Here is a 26,920-nt window from a genome sequence, read left to right on the forward strand (position 1 = left end):
GGTATGCAACGTGTCGTAATCCCATGTAGCAAACACTGTCCGGTTCACTGTAACTGATCAGGCCTCGTGGTCCGTGATGGCATTCACGCGAGCCAGAATCTAATTATTTTCCCTGCATGGTCCAATGAGCCCTAAAGGTTAATTATTGTCTGTCTACATGACACCCGACTGCCAGAGCACAATAAAAGCTGCAGATAGCAGCTAATGTCAGACTGTGTGAATCCAAGTGGCCTACAGGAGTTACCAGGCGCACTCGTGAGGAATCTGTGAGGACAGCTTCTTCTGAAGAGACAATGTGATCAATGAAATACATTCTGTTATTGTCAGGGTAACAGACAACATGTAACAGATGCTCAACAGCTAGAACAAAGCTTTGTATTTTCTTCTTTCTGGCAACAGAACCAACATTGTGTCCTAAACCAGACGCGGCGACATATGATAAAAGGCATCTTTTATGCGAGTGCAGTGCGCTTGCAGAGAGACTCCGCCCACAGGCTCTTCTGATTGGCTGTGATTTTGGATCAATTTGGTTGTGAGTGCTAAACATTTGCATAGAGACTCCACCCACACACTCTTCTGATTGGCTGTGATTTTGGATTAATTTGGTTGCGAGTGCTAAACATTTGCAGAGAGACTCCGCCCACACGCTCTTCTGATTGGCTGTGATTTTGGATTAATTTGGTTGCAAATGCTAAACATTTGCATAGAGACTCCGCCCACACACTCTTCTGATTGGCTGTGATTTTGGATTAATTTGGTTGCGAATGCTAAACATTTGCATAGAGGCTCCGCCCACACGCTCTTCTGATTGGCTGAGATTTTGGAATGATTTGGTTGCGGATGCTAAACGTTTGCAGAGAGACTCCGCCCACAGGCTCTTCTGATTGGCTGTGATTTTGGATTAATTTGGTTGCAAATGCTAAACGTTTGCAGAGAGACTCCGCCCACACGCTCTTCTGATTGGCTGTGATTTTGGATTAATTTGGTTGCAAATGCTAAACATTTCCAGAGAGACTCCACCCACACACTCTTCTGATTGGCTTTGATTTAGGATTAATTTGGGTGCAAATACTAAACATTTGCAGAGAGACTCCGCCCACACGCACTTCTGATTGGCTGTAATTTTGGATTAATTTGATTGCGAGACCAGTGTGCTTGCAGATAGACTCCGCCCACAGGCTCTTCTGATTGGCTGAGATTTTGGATTAATTTGGTTGTGAGTGCTAAACATTTCCAGAGAGACTCCGCCCACACGCTCTTCTGACTGGCTGTGATTTTGGATTAATTTGGTTGCAAATGCTAAACATTTCCAGAGAGACTCCACCCACACACTCTTCTGATTGGCTTTGATTTAGGATTAATTTGGGTGCAAATACTAAACATTTGCAGAGAGACTCCGCCCACACGCACTTCTGATTGGCTGTAATTTTGGATTAATTTGATTGCGAGACCAGTGTGCTTGCAGATAGACTCCGCCCACACGCTCTTCTGACTGGCTGCGATTTTGGATTAATTTGGTTGCGGATGCTAAACTTTTGCAGAGAGACTCCGCCCACACGCTCGCCTGATTGGCTGAGATTTTGGATTAATTTGACTGCGAGTGCTAAACATTTCCAGAGAGACTCCGCCCACACACTCTTCTGATTGGCTTTGATTTAGGATTAATTTGGTTGCAAATGCTAAACATTTCCAGAGAGACTTCGCCCACACGCTCTTCTGATTGGCTGTGATTTTATACTGATTTTGTCACGTCTCGTAGTCTGGTATGGACAGACAAATTGCTTGTCACTGGAATCTAATCGCATGGCATTTGGTTAGATATTAGACATTAAATATTATCCTAGCTTTCCTTTATCAGACAGCAGCTTCTTGTTTGTTCCCTAAAAATATTGTCCTTCTCTGGACGTTGCAAACTCACATCTGTGTGCTGTTCGTTCTCATGCACGTCATTGTTTAATTTAGTCTGTATATCAGAAAGAAGACAAAAAGCAGCAGTGACAGCTGGGGCCTTTACCAAATAATACCTCTCTTTCTCTCCTTTTCAATCGCTAACTCTCCCTTTCAAGGAATGCTGATCCAGTAAACACAGATCAAGAGTTCTGAATCCTGTTGAACTCCAGTGAGGATTGTTCACACACAGATGTGCGAGTCACACAGACAGCTGTTTTAGAGTCCCTTCATACTTGAATGTTATGATTACATTCAAATTAGCAATAACATCTGACAACAATATTGTTCATATACCATATATTTTTTCCATTTATCCATCCATCATTCTATCATTGTTTATCCATCTGTCTATCTATCTATTGTTCTTTATCCATCTATCTATCCATCGTTCATCTATCTATCCATCCATCGTTCTATCATTCTTTATCCATGTAGTTATCCATCCATCCATCCATCCATCCATCGTTCTATCATTCTTTATCTATCATTCTTTATCCATCCATCCATCCATCCATCCATCCATCATTCTATCATGTTTTATCCATCCATCATCCATCCATCCATCGCTCTTTATCAATCCATCCATCCATCCATCAATCCGTCTATCCATCCATCATTCTATCATTGTTTATCCATCTGTCTATCTATCTATTGTTCTTTATCCATCTATCTATCCATCGTTCATCTATCTATCCATCCATCCATTGTTCTATCATTCTTTATCCATGTAGTTTATCCATCCAGCATCCATCCATCCATCGTTCTATCATTCTTTATCTATCTATCATTCTTTATCCATCCATCCATCCATCCATCATTCTATCATGTTTTATCCATCCATCATCCATCCATCCATCGCTCTTTATCCATCCATCCATCCATCAATCCGTCTATCCATCCATCATTCTATCATTCTATATCCATCCATCCATCCATCCATCCCTCTATCATTCTTTATCCATCCATCCATTGTCCCTTATCCATCCATCCATCCATCCATCCATCGTTCCTTATCCATCCATCCATCCCTCTATCATTCTTTATCCATCCATCCATTGTTCTATCATTCTTTATCTATCCATCCATCGTTTTTTATCCATCCATCATCCATCCATTCATCATCCATCCATCCATCCATCCATCGTCCCTTATCTATCCATCCCTCTATCATTCTTTATCCATCCATCCATCCATCCATCCATCCATCGTTCTATCATTCTTTATCTATCCATCCATTGTTTTTTATCCATCCATCCATCCATCCATTCATCATCCATCCATCCATCGTCCCTTATCTATCCATCCATTGTTCTATCATTCTTTATCTATCCATTCATCCGTTTGTTATCCATTCATCATTCTATCATTCTTTATCTATCCATCATCCATCGTCCCTTATCCATCCATCGTTCCATCCTTCTATCGTTCTTTATCCATCTATTGTTCTATCCATCCATCCAGCTTAAAAAACTCGCTTGACAGATTTTGCTTATGTATTTCTTTTTAATCGTTCTATCATTCTTTATCTATCTATCTATCTATCTATCTATCTATCTATCCATCCATCGTTCATTATCCATCCATCATCCATCCATCCATCGTTGTATCGTTCTTTAGCCATCCATCATCCATCCATTGTTCTATCCTTCATTCTTTATCCATCTATTGTTCTATCCATCCATCCATCCTGCTTAAAAAGTCTCTTGACAGATTTTGCTTATATATTTCTTTGAATTTCAATGAATTCTACTTCTCTGCATTCAAATTAATTTTTTTTACTAAACCAAGTGAAAACAAGACCTCAAGAAGACAGACAATTACAGCATTACTGCATAGCTTAACTACATATTTTAGGCAATTACAGTAAAAAAAGGTTCATAAAAGGATAGAGTAATCCCTTAATTAAAACCTATAAAGGCAGGGTTAAGGTGAAGTGCGTCTAATGAATTTAATTTAAATGCATCAGAAGTCTATGGAGATGTTCCCAAGCGTAGCTGTAGATGTTTGTACCTTGCGTGAGCAGCTGCAGGGTTCGGACTTCTTCTCTGACGCGGAGCTGGAGAACCTGCTGTAGGATGAACTGTCTCTGACTCTCCTGCATGATGCCCATTCGCTCCAACTTCCTGTCAGTGAGCCTCATCAGAGCTCGACCTGCACACACACACACACACGAACTCAGACCGGGCTTTACAAGGAAAAAAGCATTACATATTGCACATTTATGAATAATAAAATGGCATAACTCATTTAAATCATAACTGTAAATGTCCTTTATTATCCAGGCCCTTGTGTAAAAACGGAGTATTGTAATAACCTACATTACAAGAACCTAACAAGAATATATCGTAATTAGTGAAATGAAATAGACCGGAATTTTTTCCTCCAGCTAGAAATACGATCAAGGTCAGATGAAGTTCACTGCCATTTTTAATCATCGCCTCACAAATTCTCTCCTCATATCTGTGCTGATAAAACTCATAATAGTGCCTGTCAATGCCTGCCATTTGTGCACAATAAAGTTAAAGCCATTGTACTCTCACACTACGCCTTTAGGTACCGAAGCAGAAAGGCTACTAATGCATTTACACTGCGATGACAATTGTTAATTCGGTTGTTTTTCGTGAAAGAGAGCAAACGTGGTATCATTATCTGTGAGAAGGACGGTATTCAGATGGAGCATAGCACAATTTTCAGTGATTATGCTGCATTATGAGCGTGGATGCTCGGCTCCTGTCACTCGCTGCTGTAATGCTCATGTCTTTAAAGCGCAGCGTGTCTCCGGTGAAGGGGAAAGCTATGCATAACTGGGGAAAAAAACACACTGAAAGCTGGCCAAACAAACAATTTTGCCGACCCTTACCCACTGGACAATATTTCATGCAGTAATGCAAAAATGGCAAATTAAAAGGACAGAGGAACAAATGGGAAAAATTATGTATCTCTATTTGTCTACAGCCTGTAAAAAGTCAGTAAATTACAATAATGGAAAAGGCCAATAAATAAACAAATAAATAATTAAAAATAAATAAATAAATAAATAAATGATTTGAAATTATATATTAAAAGAATTTAAAATTAAGCTTATAAATTAAATATACATTTATATTAATATATATATTTATAGATGCAGTGTATTGGTAAATAATAAAGCAGTTCTTAAAAAATTAAAATTTAAAATTAAGTTAATTAAAATATAATTTATATTATATATATATATATATATATATATATATATATATATATATATATATATATAAATATATTGACTTTTAAATGATTATTAATATATTAGACAGCTTAATTTTAGTTAGTCATATATATTTATATTTATTAAATATTTTTAAATGATACATATATATAAACTTAAACTTAATTTTAAAGTATTAAATATATATATATATATATAAGAAATTAAAATTTAGTGTATATATATTAAGTATATAATTTAAAATTCAATTTATATACATACATATGTATATTAACTTAATTTTAAATGATATATATATATATATATATATATATATATATATATACCAGCATAATTAGCAACTACATTCAAGACATTTCAAAATCCTAATGTTTAAATCTGCGAGGCATATAAAACAAAAATACATGTTAAAATGTAGAACTTAAAATTTGCTCTGGTCCGAGGGCCACCGGTCATTTATTATCTTACATTTTATTATCTCATGCAATATTGTTTTGAGGATGTTTAGATATAAGAACAAGATTATTTTGCAGTAAAAACACACTGTAAATGTACAAGGCATTTCTTTTAAAGAGAAAGAATCATTTCACAGTACAGCCCACAACAAAGTAATATAGGCACAGTCGAACAATCCTTTTCATTTCTGATCAACTCGAACTGTATCACAGTTTGATGCCGTCTATATTTCTAAATAGAATATCGAGGCGCTATGAGCACAGATGGGGCCTCTTTAGTCACGGAACATTAGAAGCAGAAAATTGGAGTATGTGTGAGGCGTGTAGGTTGAGGTGATCGGGGTAAGGTATTTTGGTACGTTGGTAGAGTGCCAAACTACCCCTTCATTTGGCAGCATTTGGCTGAAACGCCTCAATGAGGAACAGAAACTCAGCGTGTCTTCTCTCTGAATCACTGCCACGAGTGAGAAGATGAGTCAAAGAGAGGATAGGAGAGTGTGAAAACAGGAAAGAAAGAAAATAAGACGAGAAGACGCATACAGATGGGAGAAGAGTTACAAATGTGAGTGCATGAGAAGAAATGGGAGAGGTGCCATTCTAAACAAGTGACTGTCCTACAAAAACATTTTAGATGTTGCTTATCAGGGAGAACGGGTCGCCGGGTAACAGCTGTCTCAGCAAGATAAGGATGCAAGAGAATGTGGTCTGATATACAAAACACAAAAGCATAAAATATTGTGTACTATATACACAAAACATCTATTGTGCAAATGTCACTAATGCTTTCACAGATGATTCAAAACAGAAATATCTTCTAAAAATACCACCATTTTTTGAGTTTTATGAGACTTTTCCCAAAAATCACTCTGAAAGATAGCCAAACGAAACAATTTAGATTATCTTAACGGTAACACATTTCTTAAAGCCTTCATGTATAATGCATTATAAAGGTATCCATCATTAATTTGCTGTTTTCCAACTGTTTTACTGGTTTAAATGTCAAGGAAAGTCTATGGCAGCCTATAGAACTACTTGCAGGAAAGTTATGAAATTTGGCACACTGATAGAGGACAGTCTGAACTGTCACCATATCAAATTTGGAGTCTCTAACTCAATCCCTCTAGCGCCACCAGCTGTCCAAACCTGCAGTTATATTCATGCTAATAACTTTTGAACCGTAAGGGCTAGAAACAAGTTTTTCCTCTGATTCTTTGGCTCAAAACGATTCAGTTGCACCCTATGACGTCATTTTCCTTCATGAAAATTTTTCCAGGCATTTAGAATTTTCCGAAAAACCTACTTTTTCGAACTCCTCCTAGGCCGTTGCTCCGATTTTCACAAAAATTGAACCGGATCGTCTTCAGACTATGCCGACAAAATGTTGATTTGTCAAACCGTTCTCGAAAAACATGCAAGCGAATTTTACGTAGCGCTTGTGAAAATAGATGTATGGCTGTATCATCTCAACGCTTTATCGTATTCAGACCAAACTTGGTACATGTCATCACAAGCATGACCTGCTGCGATTCGGCACTGCTGGTCTGGAGAAATACGAAAAATGGCTATTTTTGCTTATAATTTCTGAACGGTTTGTCCAAATCATAAAAGTAGTCTCGTTAGATTCAGGGCGTCATGCCAATCAAATGACATCCAATTTTCCCATCTCTGCCATTTTGGGCGAGATACATTGCGATTTTGGTACTTTACGAACGCATGAACGTATTATTACGAAACCCGGAATGGGTCATCGGCACGATGCCCTGAAGGAGTCTGAGAAGTTTCGGACCAGCGCCACCTAGTGGTGAAAAAATTATTTACATGCTTATAACTTTGGATGAGGTTGATTTATTTTCACAGGAGTGAAAATCTCCTTAGACTCCTGAATCCTTGCAGAGTCCAACGATACCAAACATGCTAGGTTTCACCTCATGGTTCTGATTTAGCGTTTATACAACATTCATGAATATCTTCGAAACCCTTAGTCCGATCGAGATGAAACCGCCTTAGAAAAATCAGAAACATAGGTCATTGACTAAATTCAAATGGCCAAATGTCAAAATTTTTATAGTAAGTGGCAAAAAAAATGCAGTCAAAGTCAGGTGTGTGTAATTTTTTGTGTTCATATGCATAAATGTCTTTAACTCCTAAACAAAATGAGATATCTTCACCAAATTTGACACACTTCTATATGGGGGCACTTCGAGGACACACACACACACACACACACACACACACACACACACACACACAAAAAAAAAAGCAGTGGGACTGCGCCACTTGGTATATATAATTATATATAACTATAATTGAAATGTCAAATTTTGTCATTTTTAAAGAAATTTAAACAATAAATACCATTTTGTGGCTCTTTATTGTGTCGTGACAGATTGCTGTAGCGCCTCAGTTCAAGCGGCTCGTGAACCGATCATCTCTTACTACTAGTTCATTAATAGCATCAAATAAACATGAATGAACATCAGAAGGAATGTTGTTTCAACCGCTGAAGTCGTCAGTACACACCACTTTTCAAGTTCAAGTCCACCGACGTTAATCTACTAACTCCCTTTATCAGACAAAATGGTGGATTCGGCATTATGATTGGTTAGACTGCCTGTCAATCAAACTCCAGGCGAAGGGTCAATTGCTGCTTGCAGCTATATTTATTATTATTATTTTCAATATTTTTTTATTTATTGCTGTTATTTTGATTTTTACTTATTTTTGTACGGCTGATTGTTTGTCTATGTCATTTTGTATGTTATGAAGATGATAAAACATCAATAAAAATATGCATTATAATGCATTATAATATGTTTGTCATGTGTTTTAATGCATTATACTTTCTAAAGGTGTGTTCAATGAATAAACAAGAATTATAATGTATTAAAACTGTGGTTACAATTATTCATGAGACCATACAGTGCATTATAAAATGCAAAATTAATGCATTAAAAATACTTTTATAATGCATTAAATAGAAAGGCTTTATGTAAAGTGTAAGAGCATTCCATGTGGTAATGCAAAAACTGGAAATTACTGTAAAAAGGACAAATAAGAAATGTATCCGTAAACTACACAAATTATATAATGAGTCATAATATTGCCTGCCAGTAAAATTATTATAACGGACAAAACAAAACAACTAAACACAAAAACAAAACTCTTGTTTTAATGACTGTTAAATGACTTTCCAGTGGAGCTGAGCCAGTGCAAACACCATCTCTTTGTTCACGGCCTGTGTCGACTTATCTTTGTGTTACTGACAGAGAATTGGTTTTAAAAATTTAACAGCATCTTGGACTTCAGCATACTGATCAAACGCTCCATACTTGGCTTCTTCTGCATACTGTTGTGACTGTTTTCCAGTGCTACTACAATGACTATTAAAAATGGGCATGACTTTTCTCCCCTATTGTGACGCATATCCAAATGAAATGCTTTGCAAACAAGAACAAATGTAGGGCGGGGCTTGATATTGTCTGTGGGGAATTGATTGAATGGTTGTGGTTTGCTATTGGTGGATCTCATGTGAGTGACAGGTTGAAGATATTCTGATTCAAGATTACTGGGAACATGAATTAAAAAAAAAAAAAAGTTATGATGTGCATCATTTAATTTAAAATAAATACTGCAATATTCCATATAAAAAACAAGAATTGTTCATTTTGATACACATATATGAACCAAAGGTAAACGCTGTATCTATCTGGCCGCAAACCACATCTTTCTACATTGACAGCCATTTAAAAGTAGTAGTGCATTCTGATGAAATAAAATGGTTTGCAAGCAACATATAAATCACAAAAATGACGTTATATTACAGTAGCTGGATTCCACATATGCGAGACATCAGGGCAGATAAATTCACTCTCTTTCTCCCTGTGGTTTCTGGACTGGCGTACTCGTCTCCAGTCCTGATGAATGGACTATCTTAAAGCTCTCCCTCCTCCACCCTGGCACTGTCACTCGAGGGACCTGTCCCTTTTACATGTGAACCAAAAGCCTGGCTAATTACTGCTCCAACAACCAGGAGGGATGACAGACAGAAGGACAGAGGGGGGCTGGGGTGGCTCTGGGGCCTATAAAGATGGAAATTAACCTCGATTTCTCTGACAAAACTCTCACTCTGTACTTGAGAAACACTGAGTCTGCTTGGACTGGAGACGGAAACTCCTCAGGTGATACTGTAGCATACTTCACATAGTTTAACCGCAGCTGCATTCATGAGTCCCGAGAGGACCTTTCATTCCCTCATTCTTTCCTTCTCTCTCTCTCTCTTTCACATACATGCACACAACCTGGCAGGCTGATTAGTAGCCCTGTGCATGACTGCCAAGTACGTCCCTACGCAGATCCATACAGAGTTCCATCCAACAGGCCAGATTATGCTGCCAAATTACCTACTTTACATGGCTGAGGACCAAAGTCTAAATGAAAAATGCCAGTGAGAACAGATTTTGAAATCTGTGAATCTGGTGCTGAACAGAAATTCACTGTGAAAATAGCAGTAATTCACTGTAATAAAATAAAATAAAATAAAATAAAATAATGGTTTTCTATTTTAATATACTTTGAAATATAATTTATTTCTGTGATCAAAGCTGAATTTTCAGCATCATTACTCCAGTCTTCAGTGTCACATGATCCTTCAGAAATCATAATGATTTATTATCAATGTTGGAAACAGTTATGCTGCTTAATATTTTTTTATAACTTGAGATATTTTTTTTTTTAGGATTCTTTGATGAATAAAAAGTTAAAAAATTGAATAAAAAGCATTTATTCAAAATAGAAATCTGATCAAATATCTGATCTAAAAAAGTGATACTAAAGACTTATATTGTTAGAAAAGATTTCTATTTTGAATAAATGCTGTTCTTTTTTTAGCTTTTTATTCAGCAAAGAATCCTAAAAAAAGTATCTCAAGTTATAAAAAAAATATTAAGCAGCATAACTGTTTCCAACATTGATAATAAATCATCATATGATTTCTGAAGGATCATGTGACACTGAAGACTGGAGTAATGATGCTGAAAATTCAGCTTTCATCACAGGTATAAATTATATTTTAAAGTATATTAAAATAGAAAACCATTATTTTAAATTGTAATAATATTTCACAATTTTACTGATTTTTCTGTATTTTTAATCAAATAAATGCAGCCTTGATGAGCAGAAGAGACTTCTTTCAAAAACATTAAAAATAGTAATGTTTCCAAACTTTTGACCAGTATTGCACATATATATATACAGAAACATAAGCCTGATGTACAAGTGTAGAAGAGGAAATTTGGACTGCAAAAGCTTATCTTCAGTCTTCCTAAAGTTCCTAGGACGTCCCTAATAAGTCCAAATCACTTGAAGGAGATTGAGCTGTTATCATTATTTGGACTGTCCTTTTGCTGAGCCCATATTGATCACTAGATAAGAGGACAATGGCATTTGGCATTTAATCAAAAGAGGGCAGATAGTGAGAGTTTCACAGATGAATAGAACGGGATGATCAGTGATGTTCATTTGTTCTGGCAATAACAATGTAACTTTGACTAAATGACTTCAAGGAGTAAAATTAGTGTAATATTAAAGTAGTTCAAGTGTGTAATTATTAAAATACTTTCTCATATACAAGCCTAATATGGAGAGACAACTAAGTAAGACATTTTAGGCACTGAGGTGAAATCAACACAAACCAACCAGCTGACTGGTTCAACCAATTGCGTGAGTTTAGGGGTGGGGCTTATGCCTGGTTGGACCAATAGCAGACAGGGGTGAGTGTTTCAGAAACCTGTTTGATAGTAATTGTTATGCAATTGCATTTGTGGTTCTAGTGGTTGAGAAAGTTCACTTTAGCTCTCATAAAATGTACTTGGGAGAATGTGAAAAACAACAACAGCTGCGACAACCAAAGACACAAATCATTATGAATGAGCACTGAGATCATGCCATGTCTTTCCACATGACATGCACACTAGGAAAGATACTACAGCAAATTTTGATGCTTTGCCGCAGGCCTCCATTTCCCCTGAATGTAAATCTACAGCATTATCAAGATGCTCATTATACTCCATCCAGAGAAATGTCAGTTGTGTGAGTCATCCGCTCCATACAAACCACTCACCTCTACGTCCATCAGAACGTGACTATTTCCTATTTTATTGTTTATAACAGCTATAAAACACTTGCAGAGCGAGTGATCACAGTCGAATTATTAATTGTTAATGTGGCCACCAAAACACCGTTCCACACCGCTCCCTCCGCCCCTCAGAATCCTTCAAAACACAAAAATTGCAGTAGTTTCATTCAGACCACATCATGTTCTTATCTTCCAACATCACCACAATTCAATCTGATCTTTCCTCTCCTTCCTTCTCCACAGAATACTGAAAAATTGATCTGATGGCTCTGAATTGCATCCCTGCGGAACACTGCAATTTCAGATGCTCATACCTCATCATCCCGCTCGCGGAAATCACCGCGCGCTACCGAGGGCTGATCTGTGAAGACATTGTGCTGAATCCCAAATACACACGACCGCTGCCCTGAAGCCCTCGAATTCTGCTGCGTTATAGTGGGATTTATATAGCATTATTCAGAAATGATTGACATGTTCATTACTTAAAGAAGTCCTTGATTACGATTTTATTTTTTTAACTTTAGTTAGTGTGTAATGTTGCTGTTTGAGCATAAACAACATCTGCAAAGTTATGACGCTCACAGTTAAATCGCTTTTTAAGGACTACAACAAACGGCTGGTAGGGACTACAACGCGCTTCTTCCCGGGTTAGTGACATCACAAACCCTAAAATTTAAATAAACCCCGCCCCTGAGAACACACAACAAAGGGGGCGAGGCCATGTTGGGCTGCTTTAGAGAAGAGGAAGAGTTGTTGTTGTGCAACCGAAGTGCAAGCTGTTAAAGCTCCGCCCTTTTCTGGAAAGGGGGCCGGGAGCAGCAGCTCATTTGCATTTAAAGGGACACACACAAAAATGGCGTGTTTTTGCTCACACCCAAATAGGGGCAAATTTGATTATTAAATTATATGTGGGGTATTTTAAGCTGAAACTTCACAGACACATTCTGGGGACACCAGAGACTTGTATAAGGGCATTATAGGTCCCCTTTAACTTTACTGACCCTTTTATTATTACAGCATATCAGTTGTTTCTCATATCAGAGGGTCAAAATCCATCAGCATTATATTAGTTACACACATTCCATGTTTAAAGTCAGTTCTAATGAACGCAAGAGGACAAAACTCCCTGAAACGCCTCCATTGTAGTCTTGAGTTTTCTTCCGGGAACGAACACGTCACAATATTCCTCATTTAAATAATTCATAAGCAGAATAAAGGGGCGGGGCCTGGTTGAGTTCGTTAGTAGTGTGTTGAAACTGGCGGTTACGTTAAGGGGCGGGACATTTCCCAAACACCAATCACAACACACTGCTCCAGCCGACCAATCAGAGCACACTGTGCTTTTCAGAAGGATGGAGAATATGGGGAAAATAATGTGTTTTTGAACATTCAAGTAGAGCCCAAAAACAAAATCAAGGTCATAATATGGCCTCTTTATGATTTCAACAAAGATCAGATTTTCTATGTCCCATTTTACAGCATGTAATTTTCACATTAAAAATGAAACTAAAATATAAATTCACTCTGATGAAAATGTCAAATTGGGACTGCATGAGTCCATAAAAAAGCCCATTTACTACGCCAAGACCACCAGTGTTTGGCCTGATGGGAGCCTCCTTTACATGAGCTGTTTATAACTCTTATTAAAGTCAAATAAATAAACCCACTGTCCTACACCCCCAGTGTTCTCTGGACTGATTCGGCCAGCGGTGAGCCAGAACTCCTGCACAGACAATGACTGTCCAGCGCATGTGGAAACACCAGAAGAGCCAGAATACTGGGAACATCCCAGCTGGATTCATTTATCCTGTCAATCTGTCAAACTTTCCTTTCTTTGCTGTTAAACCGCAGAGAGTGAGCCAATGATCATGAATCAGGAGGATTTAGATCTACAGCACGATCTGAAGATGCTGCCACCAGTTTAAAACAAGCTGCCAATTCCCACACCAGACCGAACTGTGGCTTTTCACAACACTGCTGTGAAACCTGGTTCAAAAATGGACACTTGTACTGAAGAAACAAAATGGTGTAAAGCAATTTTTCACTCAGAAATTATTAGTACATTTCTCAAACAGTGAATTAAGCGTGAAATTTTGAAGTAAAACAACTGAAATAGTATTTTCTTATAAAATGTACTCCAATAAACTTGAAAAATTGAAGTTATAAAACCAAATCAGCTATATTTACATTGTAAGTCAAAGGGAACAATTCATTTTTTCTGCTTTTTTTCATATTTTTTTGCACGACTTTTTAAATGTGCCACAAATGTGACATTAGACTGAAAAATCTACACTCCTAAATTGACACATATGCCTAAAACACCTAAAAAATTATATATATTGTATTTTATTTATTATAATTTATTTATACATATATTTTTAAATAATTTATTTTAATAAAAAATCTAAATTTATTAATAATATAACATTAATTAATTAATTATATATTAATGAGATCTTTGCATTGCACTGCTGTTTTCACGCAAACAAACAACAGTATTTTATTTATTATAATTTATTAATTATACATATATTTTTAAATAATTATTTTAATAAAAAATATAATTTTTTTATTAATAATGTTATTAATGATGTAACATAACATATTAAATATTAAATGAAAATATATATAATATATATTTATTATTATATTATATTGAAATTATTATTATATTATATTAATGAGATCTTTGCATCGCACTACTGTTTTCACACAAACAGTATTTTATTTATTATAACTTATTAATTATACATATATTTTAAATAATTATTTTAATAAAAATATTAATATTTTTTATTAATAATTGTATTAATTATATAACATAACATATTAAATAATTATATTACTATATATCATAACATTACATTACATTACGTCTTTGCATTGCACTACTGGCTGTTTTCACACAAACAACAACAAAATAAATGCAATAATTCTGACTTAGCTGATTTAACTGATCTATAATGGTGCAAAAAAAAAAAAGAGAAGATTTGATAAATATCCAGCATTTTTTCCACATCCGAAAAAGGTCATCAATGTCATTGTCATCAACGTACACACCTGACATTCACAGTCTTATATTAGATCATGTGTACAGATATAAAAAACACTGGCACAACACTCACAAAAGTTCATGAATGAATATCCAATTATCTATTATGTGTAAGAACAGCTGGTTACTTAACAGGCATTAATTGTGATGTTATACAGTGTTGTGTGGCTCATGGGATTGATGTGTATTTGAAATCCAGCCCAGAGTTTCATTGTATCCCACAGAGGAGCTCTGGTTCAGTCATTCTCTCTTCTCTTCCTGGCTGTATATTACACAGAATGAGTGCACCTTCTCCCCTGATTACACCTACGCTATCAAAAATATGTGCTTAACTCATTTACCAAAGCACTCGCTGCCTCTGTCTTTGTAATTACTGCAGATTAGGGACTAATATCTAATTATGCCTTAATATGCGTTAATGCATTTTTAATGACAGCTCGGTGTTCCAGTCAAACTCTCGGAGCGATTTGGGAGACCGAGGGAGAATGTTGGCGATGGAAAGGTTTATCTTACTACGCTCTGGTTCAGACGGAAACAAACGACACTTAGTGGTGACTAATTAGGTAACTTAATAGTTAGTAATTTGGTGCATTCTCAAAGCTGTATTTGAGGCTGCCTGGACTGATGAAAAGCATGTAGAGCTGAAAGAAAGAGTTTTTAACGCTGTTGTCTTGAGATCTGGCACTGATCCATCTCTGTTTACTATAATGAAATGTGTTACGCTACGCATGGTGTGACCAGAGATGGATGCAAATTGCATTGTCTCTCTAATTGGTAAGGCTTGATGTTTATGAACTGATTCCTGTTAATTAATACTGGATCATCAAATCGAGCAGCTTGCATATTTTATGCATAAATTATGGCTAATTGGATCTCGCATCACCCTAACGCAAATCACACTCACAATCCTTCCAGAACAATTCAGAATGGACATAACTTTACTTTAACCAGCATTACTGGTGATGATTGAGATCAGTTGAGGCCAAATCATGATAAATCACCACAAGAGTGTTTCATCAAGAGATCTTTCACTGCTCTTGACTTCAGTTCATCAGCGCTGTGCGTTTATGACACTGCAAAGAAAATCACAATTATAAATAAAGGAGAGCAAAGCAAACCATGATCTATTTGACTTTGGACAATCTCCTACTAAAGTAGGAAGGACATGATATATATATATATATATATATATATATATATTTATTAAATAGAATATATTCATGTATATTTTTATATAAATGAAATATTACATATGTATTTAAAATGGAAAATTATTTTACTTACATTTTATTATATATATATAAATACTTTGAATATATATATAACAGATTATAAAGTATTTATATAAATATATTAAATGTATGTATTTATATATTTGTGTATATTTTTATGTAAATTAAAAAATATTAAATTAATTTTTTTATTTTAATTTAATTTTATAATTTTTAAAATTAATTAAACTTTTTTATAATTTTTGTTTATTTTGTAATATTTTGAATTGTAAATTTATAATTTTATATTTATAATTTATAATTTCAATTGACTATTTAAGTATATGTATGAAATATTACATATGTATTTAAAATGGAAAATTATTTTATTTAAATGTAATTTACAAAATTATGTGTGTGTGTGTGTATATATATATATATATATATATATATATATATATATGTGTGTGTGTGTGTGTGTGTGTGTATGTATATATATATATATATATATATATATATATATATATATATATATATATATATATATATATATTATATACACACACACACACACACACACATATACATATACGTAAAAAAAAAAAAAAAAAAAAATTATATATATATATATCAGGGATGTTATTAGAACTTAAACTAAAACCGTTAACTGAAATAAAATACATTTTTATATAAAATAATATAAAAATTTATATAAAATAAAATAATATTTTATTTCAGCTAGTTGCCAAGGCAATATTTTCCATTTTGATTTAGTTAAAAAAAAAAAAAAAAAGAAAAAAAGATAAAATAAAAACTATATAGAAATATTTTTAAAGAAAACAAAACTTATAAAAATGACAAAAACATACAACAAAAATGTAGCAACATAGCAAAAATGAGTACACCCTCCTAAAAGTTACTAAATAAACTGAAATAAAAATGTTCTGGTGCAAGTTTAAGGCAATGTTTGATCATCAGGTAAGTATGTTGAACCAAAACATTTAAAGAGAAGTAATTTCTTGACAATTAGAAGTGTTATATAGCCCTCTGAATCATTCTCAGATTTAATGCTGACAACAATGAAGCACTTGGGAGAGAACTGTCAGGAGACTTATTTCTCAGCACAAAAGAGGACAGTGGTACAAGAGGATTACCAAATCATTGTTTTAAGTGTGAAAATATAGCAAAAGTAATACAGATATTCAAAAACAATGGACTTGTGACAATAACCAGGCCTTCATTTTAAGCTTTCATTTAGTGATGAGGGATTTTTTGGCTAGACAAAGAGCAGGAGAAATACCAAGCGAGTGTCTCAGAGCCAGAAAAAGCTATGAAAAAAGTGATGTTTATCTCACAGAGTAAGATGCAGCCTGCAGAAATGACATGCACTGGATCTACCTACTGTAGCCAAAGCACAATAAAGTCAATTATCCATTTCCAAAGCCCATATTTACAAAATATAGATTCTGGGAATCAATACTCTGGTCTCATGAGACCAAATCAATCATTTTGGATCTAACAGCATCCAAAATGTTCTGGTGTTGCTAGAGGAGGAGTACAGTGAGAAGTGCCTAAAGTTCAGTGGTAGTAAAGCTTATATAGAGATGTATGAGTGCTGAAGGTGTGAGGGAGTCGTGCTTTATCAATGCTGTCATGAACTCACACAAACTTGAAACAGAAGATGTTACCCTTTCCTCGTTCCCTGCATTGTTGGGAATTTTTTCAACATGACAATGAGGATATGCATTCTCCCAAGGTGAAAACCCTTCTGTGGACATGTGTTGCACTCAATCTTAACACTCTTGAGCACCTGTGGGGGATTCTGTAGAGACGAGTTGAGCAACACTCCCCATTAAAGATCAGGGCATTTAAGGAGCTCATCATCCAGGAGTTTAACAGGACAGATGTGACAATTTGTCATGAACTCGTACACTCCGTGCCAAGAAGGGTCTAAGTATACTAGGGCATACTAAGTACTAAAATATTATACATTTGTTGAATTAAATCTAGGGTGTACTCATTTCTGCAATCCTTAATTTAAACAAAATTGGCTAATTTACTTATTTTATGGCTATTAATGACATATATTCATGGACATATCTTTCCATGAATTGTATTAGTGATCATAAAGAAAATACATCTTTTGTGTTTGTTCAGAGGGGGTGTACTCATTTTTGCTGTGCAATGTATATTCTTTCATATTCATTTCATATTCATAACATTTTCTTACTTTAAAATATATCAAAAAATGTAAAAATAAACATTAATTCATTAATTTCCTCTATAATATAATAGGGCTGTAGGGGTAAATAACAAAAGTATGTTGTTAACATTAGAATTCGACGCCTGCACAATGCAAGCGATTTATCTCTATAATGCTTCTTGAAGTAGAACACATTAAAACACAATACAACATGAAAAACCGCGGTACAGTCATCCATCACTACGAGTTAGGTCACATGACATTAAAAAGACACACGCGGGCACATAAATCCCCCGCTGAGCTAATAAACATCAGAATGCAATCATCTCGAATGAGCCGGCAGCAATTAACGACGGTGCCGTTATGAATGTCTTAATGCGAGAGGAATGTGTGTGAGAGCGCTGGACTGTGTGTGTTTGACCTTGAACAAGATCACAGACGAACAGGGTGCCTGTGTTTACCTGTGATGTCGTGCTGCTTGAAGGAGTCACTGTAGACCTGGTGTTGATTGGGACAGTGTTTCTTCAGCCATTTACACACGTCCTGCTGGGTCCACAGCGCCACCGGTTTAGACAGCTTCACGGTTCCCGGCTGGGAAAGACAAAAATAATGGAATCTAAGTGCAATGCAGACCAGATCTTTACTGTTTTTGAAGTCACCATGAAATCAAAATGGACACTTCTTATTTTTTAATGGAATATCATTATCTTGAATCAGAACATCTTCCTCTTCCTCTTGCAGCAACTTCTCTTCTCTGATGATGAGGGCGGGGCAACCTGTCACTCACATGAGATCCACCAATAGCAAACCACAACCATCCAATCAATTCCCCACAGACAAAATCAAGCCCCGCCCTACATTTGTTCTTGTTTGCAAAGCGTTTCACTCGGATATACGGCACAATAGGGGAGATAATACGAGTGCAACTTCCATTTCATGCTGATTTTAAAGAAATAGTTCAGCCAAAAAAAAAACAAAAAAAAAAACTTTTAATGTTTAACAAGTTATTTTAATTTTCCTACTGATAAAGTATGTTTAACAAGCTGCTTAATTCATAAAATTAAAACTAATTAATTAAAACTAAATCTATAAAATAATCCCATGATCCCTAAAAGGTTCTATATATATATATATATATATATATATATATATATATATATATATTCGATCGCATATATAATCGATTCAATATCTGACTGATGAATGAATCAGATCTTTTCAAAGAATTGGTTGATTCAGTTCAAAGTCAAAATGATTCATTTACAAATGATATGGTTCTTAAAGGGACAGTTCACCCAAAAATGAAAATTGTCATTACAAGTGGTTCTAAATCTGTATGATTTTTTTTCTGTCGGATACAAAAGAAGTTATTTTAACCCTTTATGACCGGCGGGAGCGTTTGCGTGTCTCTGTTTAAGAGCCAATAGAAACTGAAACCAAGTAGGTAGCGCAATAATTCTTTTTGCATACAAAATCAGAGACTTTACATGTTCGGATCAAGCCTCCAACATGCTCCTGCTGAGTTTACAACAAAACAACTAACTGAAAACAAATATGTAGATTTCACGTGGCGTTTTTGCTCATAACTTCATGAAAACTGCACAGATCATTGATATGTAGTGCACAGATCATAGCACATCATCATTTAAAATGAGCCCAAAATCAACATAATCCATTTGTGTCGATCATGAGATATTCCTCATGGAGGAACGATTTTAAAAATGCCCACATTACGGAATTATGTCCCACATTATGTCTCTCATCTTTCCGGGATGCAATGTGTTATCCAATGTTCCCAGAACCGTCCATGCTTGTTTTCCAAAGTGGAATAACACAAAATATGTATCATCTTAAAGCTTAGAAACTCAGCTTCTAACCATTTTGATCTTAACGAGTGTACCACCCGCCGGCGCCACCTAGCAATGAAAAAATTAATAATCACATTTATTCCAAAACTCCTGCCTTGATCAACATAAAATAGATGTCATTTGAAAGCTTAGAGTCTGAACTTTACAATGCACAATTCAATATAGCCAATTCAATTAACTCCTAAGTATTTGCTGATTAAAAAAAAAAAAGTGTTCATAATTTATTTAACTAAAAACAAATATGTAGTGGCATTTTTACTCATAACTTCATGAAACATGCACAGATCGTAGAAATTTTGGCACAACATTATTTACTTTTAGATTAGATATTCCTCATGGAGGAACGATTTTAAAAATGCCCACTAGGGGGCGTCAAGTGCTAAACAAAAAGGCTACCTTGGTTCCAAATGCTGATTACTTTATGCTTTCACCACAAAATTTGATCCAGATGAAGCTCACATGTAGGAGAACTTCATCAAAAAAAAAAAAAAAAAAAAAAAAAAAACTTCTTCTATCTTATTTCCTTCCTGAATTATTGCAGAAAAGATTTGTAAAATTATATTCAGCAGTTTCTCAGCATGAGAATGTCCAAATGTAATGTCGATGGCACACATTGACTACCATAGTAGAAAAAAAAAAAATACTATGGAAGTCAATGGAGACCATTAATTGTTTGATTACCAACATCTTTGTGTCCAACAGAAGAAAACTCGTACAGGTTTGGAACAACATGAGGGTGAGGGCGTGTAAATAATGACAAAATGCCATTTTTGGGAGAACTTTGCCTTTAATGACTGCGTCCTGTTGTCATGTTTAATGTCAGTACGGCGTGAGCTGAATTCAGAGGAGAGCTGAAGTGTACACTACCTTTAGGAAGCAGCTAATTCAGCTCCGCAAACAGACAGACGCTGAGTCAGGAGAAACGAGCTCCAGTGGGGCGAGAGTCACAGCTCGACTAAAAACAGCAGCGAGATAATTAACCCGAGATATCTGCCACTGAGACGCCATCGCTGACACAGTCTTACGAAAGGATTGATGAGCTTTAATATATAAAGTACATTGAAAGCGCAGTGAGAGCGGAGACGCCGCCGCGAGCGCCATTTCACGGAAGACTTTCAGAAGTTGAGAGGATGGAGACTCCGGAGTTCCTGCAGGTGGGAATGACTTTATAGGAGGATTCCCAGCCAATTAAACAGAGATGAGTGACAGATGAGGGGAGGAAGTGAGATTTTAAATTATAACACACACACACACACACACACACACACACACACACACACACACACAGAATGTCAGTCATTCTGTCCTTGGTATAATTAGACAATTCAAGAATTCTCATGTTACTATAGCAACAAAGCATGATGACTTGAAGATATGAATGCATAACACACTAGAATCATCATCATGTACGACAGCAGAACTCATATTAGAGGATTATGATCTGAAGGGCTGATCGATATGAGAAATATTTATATTAAAGATGAAGGAGATAATATATGGCTTCAATGAAAATGACAAAATGCGTTTTCATTATTTTATAGTTTGATGGAATGATGAATTGATTCAATTTTTTTAAAAAATGTGTTTGTTTCTCATATACATTGCTTAAGAGTTCATATATGATGCACAATACATGTATGTTTAATAAGACAGATGGACAGTTTAAATCTGAGTAAAATGCAGAATCTGTGCATTAGAGCGCCATCTTGTGGTGGAAAGATGAACAATAAAAACATTTGTGAAGCCAGTGAAGTTTAAGGTACAGAGCAGTTTTATTATTTTGAATTAGCTTTATTTTCATATTTTTAGTTTTCATGTTCATTTTTGTTTGATTTTTTTTTTTTTTTTTTAATTTAGTTGTTTGTTTTTTTTAATGACAAAAGCACATTTTTTTAAACATTGCCATTTAGGTTTAATTTATTATTATTTCAGTTTTTGTTAGTTTTAGTTCTTATTTATTTCCAGTTAATCATTTTTTGCTTCAACTTAAACTTATTTCAGATTATTGCCAATGCAATTCTAATTTTCATTTAGTTTAAGTTTTTCATCTAATATTTATTTTTTTTTATTTTATTTCAGCCTTATTTCAATGAACAGAAATGTTTTGAATAGCTTTAGTTTTAGTTAATGATAATAACCCTGTTGTGGACGGAGACTTAGTTTATTTTTTAGTCATTTTGTTATGTGCTTTTGTCATTTTATTAGCTTTTATACTGCTATTGTTTAATTTATTTTGATTTCAGTTTTGGTTTTAGTCAGTATTTATTTAGTATGTATTTATTTTAGTCAGTTTTAATAGTTTTTAATAGTTTTATTTAACAATAATAACCCTGGTACAGAGAGAAAAATTATGTCAGCTTTTGTTCACATTAGAAATGATGTTTTAAATTCAGCTTCTCTCATCTGAAAGTTAAACTGCATCACTTACTAAATGCCAATAATAAAAACTGTAAAGAAAAATATTATAAATTACCACAAAAAACAGAGAACTATTGCTAAAGAAAACAAAGCCATTTAAATATAAAATAAAATTAATTAAAATAAAATAAAATAAAATAAATAATAATTGTGTCCAGACAGGATGATTTTCAATAGTGAAAAAAAAGTCCTATTCTTAAAGCAAAATATAATTTCTTCCTCTTGTTTTGAAGTGTGAAATATGATCTGGGCATTTCTTCATGAGATTCACCCAGTAACGCATTGCTCCAGATCAAGTCACAGATGCACGACAAAATTACTACAATATACGACACCTGAAGTGATTTCTGTCCTGCTGGACAACTTACATGCGTCTCAAAGAAATGAACAAAATCAATCTTCTCTTACAAGATCTGATGAGCAGATCTGAACTTAAATAGCTGTAATTCATGAATATTTTGAAATATAAACCCGAGGTTGATCTTTTTAAAGAAGACACTCAGCAAGTGTAAAAGTTACAGAAGTGTATGTTTACTGTAAAGCAAATGCACTGAACTAAATATTTATTACTGTATACAAAATATATATTTTACAAAATTTGGTCTTTAAAATTGCTAGAAAATCAAAGCGAAATGTCTAACCAAGTTGTGTTCCAAATGTTAAGTTGATTTCACAAAAATTGAGCTGCTAAATGGTTTCCATAATATCACAATGTCCAATTTTAAAAAGGTTTTCACAGGAAGAATTTTGAGTGTTTCGAATGATACCTAATTTATGATTGCTAAAATATGTGATAGGGAAAATAAAGTGATCAAAAGTGACAGTAAAGACGTTCATAATGTTATAAAAGATTTCTACTTCAAATAAATGCTGTTCTTTTGAGATTTCTATTCATCAAAGAATCCTGAAAAACAATGTATGACAGTTTCCACAAAAATATTAAACTGTTTTCAACATTGATAATAATCATAAATGTTTCTTGAGCATCAAATCATCATATTAGAATGATTTCTGAAGGATCATGTGACACTGAAGACTGGAGTAATGATGCTGAAAATTCAGCTTTGATCACAGAAATAAATTATATTTTACTATATATTCACATAGAAAACAGCTGTTTTAAGTCTAAATAATATTTCACTATTTTTACTGTAGTTTTGATCAAATAAATGCAGTCTTGGTGAGCAGAAGAGACTCTTTTAGAAACATTAAAAAACCTCATTAACCCCAGACTTCTGAACAGTAATTCCAGATGTGTTTATAGTGTACAGTCGTGTCTGTTCTCACCCTGGAGAGCTCCGATTCGGAGACGGAGCGCTGGGGTGGAGATCTGTGCTGGAAACCAGGACTCTGGTCCAGAAACCCCAGACTGTCGTCATCCAGTCCATGATCAACAGACACTTCCTCCCGGTGTGATGTCACTTCCTCTGCGCACACCTGATGGTCGATCCCATTCTGGGTCAGATTGCAGTGGACAGCTGTGGAAATAAACACGTCCAAGACTGTTAGTAACCAGATATGACCATAAGGTGGCGCTATTGTGTGTGTGTGTGTGTGTGTGTGTGTGTGTGTGTGTGTGTGTGTGTGTGTGTGTGTGTATAATGAAAATGAAAACAGAAAATATACGAATAAAAACTATATTAATAAAAAAATATAATAGTTTCTCAATGATGTTAAAATAAACTGTGATTGTGTTTCATATGCCCGGCTGGTTAAGAAACATTTTTCAGATTGTCCTCTAGATGGCATGAGAGACAAAATTATGCAGCTGCCAAAGTCTGACAGACACCAACATTTCTGTAACACTGTCTGATATTACTGCTCTCATAATCCATAAAGATGATGGACAGTGTCTCTTATAAAATCAACCAAGGATTTGATATTTCTCTGAGAGAACCAGAGCAGTTGGTGAATTCTTAGACCTTTTTGTGATTAATAATAATCTCTGAATACTCAGTGGTGAAAGCTGATCCTTACAGCACACGTGAAGATTCATCTGAGAGCGTTAGAGAGTAAAACACTGGAACGGATCCGTCTGTCATGTTATCTGGAGTGAACTGAGGCCAAGCAGATGAGAGGCAGACGAAGCTTGTTCTGGCAGAAATTACACAAAGCTGAAGACCGAATTAAACGCCCAAAATAAACCCGAGCGCGTCCTCGTAACATTGAAACGGTGGTTAATGATGAACCGTGGATCTCTAGGACAACAATATGTGATTAAGGGCTGAGAACATGTGACTAAAACCATCACTGAGCTTCATATACACCAACTGTTCAACGCTTAATAATTCAATCATTTCATCCCATCTGTTTGCAAACATTAAACACCCAGTTTACAACAGAACACTGAACAACCACAGGGGGTATATAGATAAATGAAACTAAAAATAAAACCAAAAAAATGTTTTTGTTGCTTTAAATAACTGAAATATATATATATATATATATATATATATATATATATATATATATATATATATATATATATATTCTTTTCAACTTAGATTAACTATGATGTTCAGATGACATAATATTTGGAGTTTCTGAATCTCTCTTTCTTTGTATTAACTGAAATTATTAATTTCAATGAACTCAAAATTTTAAGGCAACCAGGTTTAACTTTATGCACTAAAATAACAAACTTAAATAAAAAAAATAAAAAAAAATAAAAAAATGAATAAAAACTATACAGACAATTTTTTTTTTTAAATAACAAATAATACATTTTTAATAAACATTTTTTTTAACTATACAGACATATTTAAAAAAATAAATAAATAAATAAATAACAAATAATAAATTTAATAAAAAATAAATATAAAAAAAGGACAAAAACAACAAAATTACTAAAATTTGAACTATACAGACATATTTAAAAAATAAATAAATAAATAACAAATAATACATTTTTAATAAAAAAAAATAAAAATAAAAAGGACAAAAACAACAAAATTACTAAAATTGTAACTATACAGACATTAAATTTTTTTTTTTAAATAAATAACAAATAATACATTTTTAATAAAAAAATAAAAATAAAAAGGATAAAACAACAAAATTACTAAAATTTTAACTATATAGACATATTTAAAAAATAAATAAATAAATAAATAACAAATAATACATTTTTAATAAAAAATAAAAAGGACAAAAACAACAAAATTACTAAAATTTTAACTAAAACAGAAAATATAAAAATAAAAATTAATTCAATATATTATATTTAAACTAATAGTATATCAATGACACTAAAATAACACGGATTGCTGACACAAAACTCGCATGGATTCAGACAAAAATATTGTCAAGAAATGTCTTATACAATAATGCACTTAATATAGTGCATAATTAATACACTGTAAAAAATAATTGTTGGTTTAACTTAAAAAAGTAAATTACCTGGTTGACTTAAAATTTTGAGTTAATTCAATGAAGGTGATTGGTTTAATCAACAGAAACTCAAAATATTATGTTATCTGAACCACATTAATTATTGAAGTTGATTTGACAAAAGAAAAAAACAAATGAAAATAACTGCTTTATTTTGTCGTTTTTGATTCCCATCAAGAGCAGCTCGGATGTTCTGCAAAATCTCTCGTGGAACAAAGAAAGTCATCCAGGTTTGGAACAACATGAAGGTGAATAAATGATCAAAATATAATTATTGTGTGACCTCCCTCTAACTCTGATCAGCTCAACAAGCTCTCGAAGCGAACAGCAGCCTGTGGCGTTGTGTAACAGGTCATCAAATGAATCTAAGCCGTGATGACATCTGCTGAACGCCATTAGAGAGAGAACCACTGATACCCTGAGCAGAACAAATCGCTCTGCTATTGTTTACTGAGCCTCTGTCGCTGTGAATGCTGGGAATATTCATCCTGCCTGGATGTGTCTGTTCCAACACACAGAGCCAGAGCATCTACAAGAGAGAAGCAGCCTTGAAACAAAAAGCATCTTAGCATGCAAAGCACGGAGCGCTTCCTTCTCCCAGATTCCCTCCCTTCCTCGCACCACATCTTTCTCAGGCTCCACAAAATTGAAACCAGGTTGTCTAATGGCCGGCATATATGAATTATACATTTAATTCATCTGAAAGACAGAGCAGTGCCCTTGATTTGAATGTTTGGAGGGGTGTAGATGTGGAGGTGGTGATGTTGGGCCTTGAGGAGGCTTTTTCTGCCTTTGCCTCTAAATATAGATCAGGATGTTCTTCTTCTCTTCTGTACGACATGCGCACTGAGGGAAGGAGGAAGAGAGAGACAGAGACAGAGAGAGATGCTCCACTGTTTAATCCAGACCTGCTTCCCTCGCCCTCATTTAAAGGGATAGTTCACCCAAAAATAAAAAAATGCTGTCATTATTTACTCATCCTCAAGTTGTTTTTATTTTTTTTCAGGTAAAATAAAAGGAGAAATTTGAAGA

At 34.5% G+C, this 26,920-nt stretch overlaps 1 protein-coding gene across 3 annotated transcripts in view; it reads right to left on the reverse strand.

The window, feature by feature from the left end:
- samd12 (sterile alpha motif domain containing 12) overlaps positions 1-26,920 on the reverse strand; it is a 96,658-nt gene that overhangs the window by 56,911 nt on the left and 12,827 nt on the right. For all 3 annotated transcript variants that reach the window (XM_051873140.1, XM_051873139.1, XM_051873138.1), the window contains exons 2-4: positions 23,786-23,976; positions 18,674-18,803; positions 3,961-4,101 (exon numbers count right to left, since the gene is read on the reverse strand). In XM_051873140.1, coding sequence (XP_051729100.1) covers positions 3,961-4,101; positions 18,674-18,803; positions 23,786-23,976 — 462 coding nt within the window. The remainder of the gene's footprint in view (positions 1-3,960; positions 4,102-18,673; positions 18,804-23,785; positions 23,977-26,920) is intronic.

Source organism: Ctenopharyngodon idella, chromosome 19 (genome assembly GCF_019924925.1).
Source record: "Ctenopharyngodon idella isolate HZGC_01 chromosome 19, HZGC01, whole genome shotgun sequence".
NCBI classification, from domain to species: domain Eukaryota; kingdom Metazoa; phylum Chordata; class Actinopteri; order Cypriniformes; family Xenocyprididae; genus Ctenopharyngodon; species Ctenopharyngodon idella.